The sequence below is a fragment of the Adiantum capillus-veneris genome, chromosome 4 (genome assembly GCF_014529385.1).
Source record: "Adiantum capillus-veneris isolate H3 chromosome 4, ASM1452938v2, whole genome shotgun sequence".
In the NCBI taxonomy this organism is placed as follows: domain Eukaryota; kingdom Viridiplantae; phylum Streptophyta; class Polypodiopsida; order Polypodiales; family Pteridaceae; genus Adiantum; species Adiantum capillus-veneris.
Genome location: NC_140934.1, coordinates 12,194,763 through 12,206,708, shown reverse-complemented (window position 1 = coordinate 12,206,708; position 11,946 = coordinate 12,194,763). Strand labels below are relative to the sequence as shown.

The 11,946-nt window shown below is 42.6% G+C and overlaps 1 protein-coding gene across 1 annotated transcript in view; it reads left to right on the top strand.

Moving 5' to 3' along the window:
* Window positions 1–8,783: 8,783 nt before the first annotated feature.
* LOC147458713 (dihydrolipoyl dehydrogenase, mitochondrial-like) overlaps window positions 8,784–11,946 on the top strand; it is an 81,759-nt gene continuing 78,596 nt past the window's right edge. Inside the window, exon 1 of the mRNA XM_086510156.1 lies at window positions 8,784–9,191. Coding sequence (XP_086366282.1) covers window positions 8,889–9,191 — 303 coding nt within the window. The 5' untranslated portion in view covers window positions 8,784–8,888. The remainder of the gene's footprint in view (window positions 9,192–11,946) is intronic.

Sequence of the window (11,946 nt, the reverse complement as noted above, 5' to 3'; positions counted from 1 at the left end):
CTTTACAAGATGGTTATCTTCTCTATGGCAATAGACTATGCGTTACTAGCTCACTACGTTAGAAAGTAATGTATGAATCTCGTGCTCCTCCTTATGCAGGGCATAGAGGGATTCATTCTACCCTAAAGGGGATTGAAACATATTTCTATTGGCCTACCATGAAAGCAAACATACAAGAGTATGTTTCTAAATGTGTGGTATGCCAAAAGACGAAGTTTGATAGAGGGAAGCAACTTGGATTGCTTCAACCTTTGCCAATCCCTAAGTCACCATGAGAGAGAATATCCATGGATTTTATCTTTGGATTGCCTAAGTCAATCCATGTGAATACGAGAATATGAACGATAGTAGACAGGTTCAGTAAACAAGCTCATTTTATACCTGTCAAAAAGACTATCAAAGCCCATCAAATGGCAACCCTCTTCATTTCACAAATCTTCAAGTACCATGGCTTGCCAATGTCCATAGTGTCGGATAGAGATCCTAGAATGACCAGTAATTTCTGGAAGGGTCTCTTTGAGAATTTAGGAACAAGGCTAAACTTCTCTTCGGCCTATCACCTGCAAACGGATGACCAAAGTGAAATAGCTAACCTAACAATTCTCAATCTACTAAAAGCCTATTAACGGAAGTAGATCAAAGATCCCAATGGGAGAAGTACTTACCCTTAGTGGAGTATGCCTACAATAACACTGTACATACTTCCACGAGAAAAGCACCTTTTGAGGTAATCGAGGGAAGATAAAAAAGTCCCTTGCTACTTAAGGTACACGGGAAGATCTTCGCTGCAGATGAGTATAGCCGAGACCTACAAGAATCTTTCCAAAAGATTAAGGATGCTATCTCTATCTCTGAGCAAAGGCAAAAGGTTGCTGCTAACCCAAGCACAGAAGAGCCCTGACCTTTAAATAAAATGATTGGGTCTTGCTTAAATTTCCCAAGGCTCGGTTAAGGCACACGATGGGCAAGAATCCTACGGGACACCAAAAGTACTATGCTAAGTTAGCAAAAAGGTACTATGGTCCTTTCCAGATTCTTAGGCCAATCAATGAGATGGCCTATCAACTCAGGTTGCCCAACCATGGCTCATACACAATGCTTTCCATGTGAGCCTAATAAAGCCTTACAAAGGAGAGCCACCTCAAAAGATCGAGGACCAAGAAGAGGTGCTGCAGCCCAAGTCCATTCTCCAACATGAAGACAAGGTACTAAGAGGCGGTAAGACTATCCGACGATATCTTATTAAGTTTAAAAATTATCCTTTTGAAGATGCTAGATGGATGCAAGGCATACAATTAAAGGATAACCTAAACCTTGTCAATGCTTACAATGCTTCCCAAGAGTAAGCAAATGTACAAATGTTAAAAATGAACAAAAATTTTGTCTTGTAAGACTCTCTTTTTCTTTATTGTGCACAAAAATGAAGTAGTATGCATGCTTAGATCAAGTTTGCGAAGACGACGTCTCCCCAACACCAAGTAGAGCTTGTCACTCTACTATGGAAGATTGATAGAACTAATGTGCAGATATGCTTGCGGCAGCCTCAAGCTCTCAAGCGCCAAATGGACTAGTCATCCATTGTGGAATGATGTCGTAGGGTAACATAGGGATCCTCTACCCGCTAAGAAAAAGGACTCGTGAATATGCTTTATCTTCTCTACACCATAGTCGAGGACGACTATGATTTCAAGAGAGAGGTAATTTCATAATAATCAATATCTAATTCTCCTAAATGATTTTCTCATGTTAAACTGATCATTTAATATGGGGAAGTGCCAAGGGACAAAAAGCTAGAATATTGGTTGAGTTAGCAGACCGACCACAGTAGGGATCCAAAGGGGGGGCCATCTGCAAAAGAGCTATGTGCAACAATGGGCTTAAAAGACCTTAAGGTTCAGCCCATTAAGACTTTCAAAATGCTAAGGTTCCAAAATTCAAAGGTTGTGCCCAAAGGTAAACTTTAGGGAAAATTGGATGCTTTGTGTGTGTCCCAAAAGTCTTTGTCAATCCCTACATAGGAGGGGGCGAGCCCAAGAAGTAAATTACTTTTGTGGAATACTTTGTGAGCATAGAGGGTGAACTTAATTGATGGTAGCAACATAAACATAGCATTTAGTTAACTTGGCATGAACAATACTTTTGCAAGAGAGAGAGGTTAGAGAACTTGACAACATCTGAGGACAGGATTTATGTGGAGTCGGTCCCCCTTCCAATAGGCATTTGTATTATAAATTCTCCCATTAAGAGAGACTTGGTAGAATACAATCTTTGTGTTCCTTGTGACGTAGGTGATGCCATGAAGATGGAAAGCTTCATGCATCACGAGCATAACATCAACTTTGCAAAAAGCATTAACTATCCCAAGCCTTAGTCCCAAGGCCTCAAACACCTTCAAGGGTGGGGAGAGCCAGCGGGGGAATGAGGGTAAGGAAGAGGAAGAAGAAACATTTCATAGGAGAAATAATTAGTTCCTCACTTATCATCACTCTTCTTGCTAGCATACATAATAGCATAGTAATGAAGACGGAGAAGATGGCAAGCTTAAGCATTGAAGCATGGCTCTTGGTTGGATTTGCATTCCATAGCCAAGAGGGTTGGTGTAGGCTCTCAACTTCTCTACTAGCTTGGAGAAGGATCAAGCATGCCCCCTACTTGCTTTGGTCGACCCCCTCTTCTAGCACAATCTTGAAGCTCATTGGACCTTTGCAAGCCTGGCCAATCACATGAAGGTGGAATATCCCCAATTTTTGACTCTACCTCTTTACGCAACAAAGCAATTTTAGCCTCATTGCGACTTCATAAAGACCATCCAAAATATCCCAAGCCTGTTTTGCAGATTTTACTGAACGAATGTGAGGAACAATGGTGCGCTTCATAGACAACGCAATCAATGCATGAGCCTGCGCATACTTTACATCCTAAAGAGATTGTTCTGTCGTAGGCAAAACAACTCTAATAGCAGCAATCCTTGCAGCAAGACCTGCCACATCCTCAACATCACCTGCATCCTCAGACCATGACGTACATCAATGCCCTGCACAATATTCTAGACGCCCTTTGACACAAGAACATGTTGCATCATGTAAGCCCACATAGGGTAATTGTCCCCATCCAATCCGTCCTCAACAACAAACATCTTGAACACATCTGTGTTGTTGTCAGCCATGGTAAATGTTGCACCTGATGTGAAAAATGCCCAAAAAGAGGAGAAACAAAGCGAGAACAACACGTGCTATATATCACAAACCATAGAAGATTGTAAGACACCTGTTATGCAAAAAACGACACTGACAAAAATTCTGCACAAAATGATGAAATAGCGTGTGCAATACTACGCCTGTAGTGGAAACAGAGGCCGAAATGAGCCGAAAACTTTTGTCGACCTGCGAACGCTCGCCAAAGCTCACAGAAATCGGAGAAATTGAGTAGGCGTGTGCTGGAGCTGCTGGCGCGACTGAGTCCGAGAGGACGCAACCTGCTCTGATACCAATTGTTGGAATTAGGGTTGCAGAGAAACGCACACAGCTTAGAGAAGACGAAGGAAGCTAAAGGCACACAACTGAGAGTGTATTCTTTAGTGTGCAATAGAAAGATTGATAGCCATAGAGTGATGGGCGTATATACAATGCACGGGGGGAAAAACCTCCTAAAGAGGGAAAAATTGCTCCAGCGGTCCTAGTGTGTTCACACACATCACTACCACACGTATATAGTAACAAGAAAGATACATTGGATGACTACTGCCAGAGGTTTCGGGATACTTATATGCCAATGTCTTCGTTTTGGAAGATCACTTTGAGAGACTAGATTGAGCGGTTTTGCTGCCAAAAGAGATTCGAGAGTATTGTTTAAACCAAAAGTCTTATGGGACATGCTAAGCAAGGATTTGGAATGCATGTTGGCTCATTGACTTATCCTACGGACAAGATAGTATTCGCCTCAACAAGGCAAGAGTCTGCCAGTAAAGAGAATGAGTCAGGGGGACCGGATGACGACTCATCACAGGATTTGGGAGTACCACATCCGAAGGTTCCGACGAACTAAGGGAACCAGATACAAGTTCATTTGAGGATTCCAGAGAAGAAAGGAGATCAAATGATAGTGTGTCTCAGGGTTTCGACGATTGAAACTGACATGCCAACGAACAGGGGAGGCTAGTGAGGCTACCCACAGGTCCCAGGACACAAGGAAAGAAAAGTGAAAGGTAAAGTGATACGGCGGTTCTTAGTTTAAGAACTATCTGGCATTGGATGCGAAGTAGATGAAGGAGGAGAGTGCAACAATAATGCAAACTCTTCCCAGGGGTGCAGGTGATTCCTCTTCCGCTTCAACAAAAGCAAGTAGGAGTGGTTCAATACTAAGAAATGGCATAAGAGTCAAATTTTGGACTTCCATTTCAGAGGAGGCATCTAAGAAAATTGGTGTCGCTCTTTGTTTAAAAGCTAAGGTGATTGAAGAGAAATGCATTGTAGACAAAGCACATGAAGTCTTCAAGGTTGATCATCATGCAGTAGATGGACATGTGGGGGTGTATGAGGTGCACATCAACGATGATCCCTATTGCATATGCCCTAATTTCATCGATAGGGAGGCCAAGAAAAAATCTTATTTGGCTTGTGAGCACTTGTATTTCCTTTTCTTAAGAGTTCTTGGATTGAGCCAAAATGAAAACATGTTCATACATCAACCCGTGCTAAGCAAAGTACATGTCTACAATGCTCTTAGCCGTGAACACGCATATCCAAACTTAGATTGAAGCCCAAGATTGTACAATTTTGTGACACATTTTTTGCCATGTATTGTAGCTGGCAAAGTTGATATAGATTGGGTAGGAATTGGACCTTTGGCAAAGATGTTTTGGATTATCTTGGTTTATAATTTTTTTAATCTCTCTTTTTGTTACTAATCTTGATGTAAATTGATTTAGGTATATACTTCTCCGTGTGTGTGTGTGTGTGTGTGTGTGTGTGTGTGAGAGAGAGAGAGAGAGAGAGAGAGAGAGAGAGAGAGAGAGAGAGAGAGAGAGAGAGAGAGATGAAGGATTAGGAGAGCGAAAAATCCGAGGGCATCTTGGATAGGGGGGAGAGAGAGAGAGAGAGAGAGAGAGAGAGAGAGAAAGAGAATAAAGTTGAGAAGAGATGAAAGAATCTTTTTGGAATCTTCTCGTCATATTCCAAAAAAGCGCTTGCCAAAAAATATCCCCTAGTTAGAAGGAAGAAAAGTTTGCCAAAAACCCAAAAACCTCAAAGAGAATGACACTTAGCATTCCGAGTTCTTCGTCAAAAGTTTTGTCACCAGTATTGATGTTGTTCTTTCCCCCTTAGAACATGACTCTCGACAAGGAGAAACCTTGGATTTTTCCCCCTGATGATAGAGAGAGAATCAAAGGTCTACAAAAAGAGCTAGAGCATGAGGCTACATTGAAAGAAGAGGAACGAAAAAGAACTAATGTTGATGGTAGACATATAGTAGAAGCGCATGCGATAATTGACATATTGGTAGAAGTCGTAGAAGGATTGTTAATGGAGATTGTAATAGAATATACGCTCTTGACCATTAGTTCCTATTCTTAGAATCCGTTGATTGCGCAATATGACCAACATGGTTGTGGCAAGGAAGCCTTGAGTATGTTTACCCATACATTGATTCCTTACGTTCTAAACCCTACAGCCACGGTGGGCGCTTTTTAAATAGACCAGCAGCATCTCTTTGACTGTCTGTTGCTCTAAGGCAAAATGCTTTGTCGACACAAGGTCCTAAGTAGGAGGTATGGTGATGGAAGAACTCACAGTGAGAGTTGTAGATCCTCTAGAATTTTTAATCACCTACAAATAGTCACAATCATGGTGATCAAAGGACTCACAGACAATGCTGCAAATCCTTGAGACTTTTTAGTCAACCACATCGACTATCACATGCTTTTGCTCTTGTATGCATTCATTTCACTCAATAAACTCACGCACATTGAAGAGTATGGATGGGTTGAATATGTTAGAGTACTTCTCCCTCGTTTTAAGGGTCTGCACAAAGCTAAAAGCCAACATCAACTTTTTGTAAAAAGCCTCAACGAGAATTGCACTGAGCTTCTTGTACTTCGGCAAAAGTTTACTCACCATCATAGATATGTAAAATTGAGCATTCAGATTCAACCTTCCCTTGGTTTTTGTCCTTGATGTTAGAGGAAGAATTGAGCATGAGGCGAGGAGTAACTCACAAGCAATGATGATGGTAGACATGGTAGCATAAGTGAATGCAAAAGTCATTAAATTGATGATGGAAGTCGCAGTAGACATGATCAACACCATGATGATGATCGTGGTAGACATGATTGACACGAGAGAAGTATCAAAGACAAATAGACCATGATCGAGAGGCTAAATGTAGAAGGGATCATAGCCACAAGAATGATGATTGAAAGACTCACAAAGAGCACGATGATCGCAGGGATATATACAATTGCTATGTATATTTTTTTTGGCAAAAGCCTCAAAGAGAATGGATTTGAGCTTCTTGAGTACTTCTAGAGATTTTCTTTGACACTGGTATAGAAAAAAGGGGGTATTTAGATTCGAACTTCCTTGAGCTTTATATCCCCAACGAAAGAGGGAGAATCAAAGATCTGTAAAAGAAACTTGAGCATGCAAAAGCATTGGTGATGGCACACATGATAGTAGAAGTCACAAAAGATAGGATGATGGAGATCACGAGACATGATCAACATGGAGAGACCATGAAAGAGAGGCTAAATGTAGAACGTATGTTAGGCAGAGGGATGGTGATCAAAGGACCTACAAAGAGCATGATGATCAGGGATAGATACCATGGATATGTAGAAAACATTTGGCAAAAGCCTCAAAGAGAACGATGTTGACCTTCCTGAGAGCTTCTTGAGTACCTTTGACAAAAGTTTCCTCACGCGCATAAAAGCACAAAAGGGAGCATTCAAAGTTTGAACTTTCCTCAGGTCCTAGATGACAAAGGGAGAATCAAATATTTGCAAAAGGAGCTTGAGCATGAGGCTAGGAACAACACAAGAGCAGCAGTGATGGTAGACATGATAACATAAATGAAGGCAACAATCTATTTGTTTGCATAAATTGTACAAGAGATGATGATGGAGATCTGAGTAAACATGATTGACATGGTGATGGAGATCGTGGTAAACATGATTAACACGAGGGAAGTATTGAAAGATGAATAGACCATGATCGAGAGGCTAAATGTAGAGGGGATGTTAGCCACAAATATGGTGATCGGAGGACTCACATTGATGAACAAACTCCACACGAGCAACTCGTAATAAAGGTTTGCTATCTGCATCCAAATCTCCATGGCTATACGATTGCTTGGAGTACACAACTAGACTACGAGGTATGTCAAGGCTTCCATTTCTTATAATTTTTGTGGAGACATAGTGCCGACTCTCCACCATACTTTTCTATTGCACCTTTGTATGACATGCACTATTTAATCTGTGGTTATATCTCATTATGTCACCTTCATTGCATAACAAAAAGTTTAACTAGCCACATGGTTTTTATGTAGCTTGATAAACCAAAATTCTTTGCTTTGCACACTCGCTCGAGACGCGCACTCAATCTCCAAGTCATTAGTCCAATTTAATTTTTGCATTTCAATACACTACAATCTACTATATGTAAACATATTGATTCTGACTTGCAACAACACATCAAAACTATACCATATATCACTTCGTAGGGAAGGCCAACCAAGAAAAACTAGTTCTCTTTAGGCGCCTACAACAACAAGTTCCTCACATTTGCAAGCCTCTCCCTCTCCCCCCCCCAAATAGCTTAAGAAAATGTTCCTCAACCATGTTGTGCATGCCATGCTTCATTGCTTAGGGTCCAGGGGCCATTAAAGAACCGGGTACCTCTATAGGGACCCATCGCCCCCCAATGCTAAAATGCGCTTGCTCTAGATGAGGGACATCAACAAGCCTTTCATCCTGTGTTCAACGTAGCTGAAAGTAAATCATGTTCGTCAGATCCTACTTTGAGCCTTGCTGGCTGTGATAGTACTCCCTTCAATGGATTCGCTTTGGTGGTCAATTTTGTTACACACGAAAACTTCACTACTACTGTCGTGCTCAATGTGCTGATTTTCATCAGTGATGGTGCTTCTACTACACATAGCTGTTGACGTGGTCTTCCGATCGCACTCCTTCAATTGACGTAGAAAACAAAGTATATTGCACACATTTGCCAACTCACCTTAGGCCCCTGTCACACTAGGACAAGGAAGGGCTGGCCACGCGGACGTGGCAGCCACCATTTTCGAAGCAAAAAGTAAAACTTGGCCTCCATCGCATGTTAGAGGGACGACTGAGTACCCTTGGCCATCTTTTACAAGTAGCGGCCACCTTCAAAAAGTGTGCACGCGAAAGTTAACGAGAGGACATGAGCCTCTATCCACCAGCGTGAAAGTCGGAGGCTTCTCTATTTGTGCCACTTCGATTCGCTACTGGAATTGTGTAGCTTTCGATTTAAAATATTGTGTAACGACAACATGTTCGCCCAATCTCAAAGAGAGAGTGGGACGGGCGGCCTTAGGTGGCACTAACCTGACCCCCCCCCCCCCCCCCCCCCCCCCTTTTGTTTTTCCCACCATCAGCGCGGGGAAGGAAGTATACACGTATCATGTATTTACAACTTTTCATTGCTGCACATTACACCTCGAAGGGCACGTGGGAACCACCGTGGGCCTCAACCTGACCCTTTACCCTCGGGCCTTAATGCCGATGAGTAAATGGCGACCCGCTATTTTCGCGGAACGTGGTCCAGTTTGGTTCCTGTCACCCATTTCATAGCGGGAAGGAAGGGTCTGGGTTGATCACCATTTGATCAACGTGCCACTGTTGTAAGTGTATGGCGATGGCGTGTCGATCGAAACCCTATTGGCTTCTTCGACAGACGCTACGAGGTGCATCTGCGACGGCAGCGACCCCTTCGTCTGCCCTTGAGGTCGCGTCGTGGAGTCGTTGCGTCAACGCTATCAGAACGTACGCGTCGGCGCAGGAGGAGCAAAGCGATATTGTGGTCATTGGAGGAGGCCCTGGTGGCTATGTTGCTGCCATTAAAGCTGCTCAATTGGGCATGAAGACGACCTGTGTTGAGAAACGAGGAGCCCTTGGTGGTACCTGTCTTAATGTTGGATGTATCCCATCCAAGGTGCTTCTCTTTCTCTCCGTTTCTTAGTCTCTCTTGCCTGACTGATTTTAATTTTCTTCCGTTGCTTTCCTCTCTTACAATAGAATCTTAGATCTGTCTCAAAACATTTGTCAGTGATTGAGAACATTTGTCAGTGATCGAGGCATGGTTTTTAACCGTCTATGGAGGTCGTGCCTGTATTTTTTTTTTTTTTTCCAAGACGGGTAGGAAGTTTGATATTAGAAGAGCAGCCGAAGGTTGTAAACGTATGGAGGGCTCTGTATAAATAAGATAAACCTTATGCCTCAGCCCTCGACGGCAAGCCTGGCTTTACAATCTTCGAAGTGTTGGGCCTTTTTGACAAGGTTTCGTGAATATGATGCAGAGAAATTGTGAGCTCGCACAAGTCAAAGAGCTTGATTTCACTATTCTTTCTGTGCTTGTAATTAGATGCGTTTTTTCATAAGCTTACAAGGGGTCGATTGTTTCCTTTATCATATTTAAGGCTAGCATTTTTTTGAAGCTAATTAGTGTAGTAAAGTCTACACGATATGCATGTTTAGATAGGTGCATCAACCATGTTCAGGGCGTAGTCAGGGTTTGATGGGCATATGATGGCATGAACTTGTTACAGTGGTGCATGTAGATCCATCAATTTGGTCTCATGCCGGTTGGAATAGGATAGCATGGGATGTGCACTTAATGTGCACTATTGTACAAACATGGGGTGGTACTTTCAATGGGGTAAATAGTCGATTGTAATTTAAATCTCACCTTGCAAGACATTATAGATAATATAAAAGGAGGGTCAACCCACTCTTTTACATGATGGTTATAAAGCCATCTTTGACGTTTATATAGGAATTGTTGCCTGACACATTAGCCCTAACCTAGCATTTTTTTTGTACATTTTACGTATCCTGTATTGCCCTTACGTTCCCTCAATGCTTGCGTTTTTTTGTTGATGTGCAGCCATATTGAGGCTTGCTTGCGACAAACCCTTTTTCACACCTAAGATGCGATCTCTCAGCCCCTTAGGATGTCATATTTTTGAGGGTATCCTCCTAGGTATTTTGACTAGATCTAGGGAGAGGGCTTCTTTGTGGTCGTGTCCAGCCTTATGAGGCTAATCTCTAGAGCTTTGGTTTGGGTAGTGTCCACATTATGTCCGCGTTATCTTTTTAGTCCCAGTTTGAGGGTGCCCATTTTTGGGCAATGACCCCTCATGTTCCCACATTTATTTAATGGGTAGCGTTTGGAGAGTCTTGGATTGCCCCTATGTAAAAAGATACACACACACACACACACACACACACACACACACACACACACACACACACACACACACACACACACTTCCGCTACCTTTCTCTCCGTAGCCAGCGGAAAGGTGTTCGGACTGCCGGTGCTTTGTGGGCTATGCATCCGTCTTGGACTTGTCGCCAAATTTCATTAAAGCGAGTGTCTGATCGACAACGCCCTTTTAGAGAAGGATAGAAGTCAATCGAGATTTTAGTGAACGAAAGAATATTCACCTCCGAGAACCTACTAAGGGCGTTGGCCACTGCCTTGGTAGCGCCCTTACGATAGCATATCGCAAAGTTGAACTCTTGCATGAGCTCGGCCCACCTTGCCTTGCGACCGCAAAGGTCAGGCTGATCGCAAAGATGTTTCAATGAATGGTGGTTAGTCCATACCATAAAGTAGACACCATAGAGGCTATGACACCAAATTTTCAAAGCATGGATGACTACCAACAATTCCTTCTCGTGTGTGGGGTAACGGGTCTCTATGGCTGTGAGCATGTGGCTTTCAAATGCTATAGGTCGACAGTCTTGATAGAGAACAACACCCATGGCATAATCGTTGACATCCGTTTCCACCACAAAGGGTTTGTTTGGATCCACTATGTGCAACATCGATGCAGATGTAAGAAGTTGCTTCAATGTTTGAAAACATTGATCAAGCTCATGGGACCACGTGATAGATGGACTAACACTACACTTTTTGCTTTTAACCCGTGTAAAGGGGTCAACAATCTTGGCGTAATCTTTGGTAAATTTCTTGAAAAATCGGTGATACTTAGGAAAGATTTTGCTTGCTGTGTAGTTGGTAAAATGGGCCATTGTAGGCCACTCGTACCTTTTGGGAGCAATGTGGATGCCATCCACCGAGATGACATGGTCGAGATACAACAACTCCGTGTGCACTTGGATTGTTTCGCATACAACTTCTCTAGTTGTAAAATACGTAAAACAAGGCGAAGGTGTTGTAAATGCTCCTTGAGTGTGTGACTAAGTATGTCGTCGAGGAACATAACAACCCACTTTCCCAGTTACGGATGGAAGAGGTCATTCATCATCCGTTGGAAAGTTGCGGGAGCGTTGGTCAATCCAAAAGGTAAGACCAAAAATTGGTAATACCCATTCCGTGCGGCATGTACAAAATGTGGTTTTCGGGACATCACGTTGTATCCCTATCTAATGGTAACCGAATGGAAGATCGACCTTGGTGAAATATCTCGCACGTGAGAATCGTTCCATGAGGTCCTTCATCCAAGTAACGAATAACGACTAGCAAGATAAGCTTAAAGGTGCCTAGCTGTCGTCTCGTCCTCTATTGAGTGAACCCATAAGGTCGTCGAGAATCGAGACGGCTACGTGGCAAAACCATTATCATAGGTCCTACACTAAATGGTATAAACCCACTAATGGAAACATATCAAGTATGGTAGTCACGGAGGAAAGGAATTTCTTGACTACAAAATAATGCTACT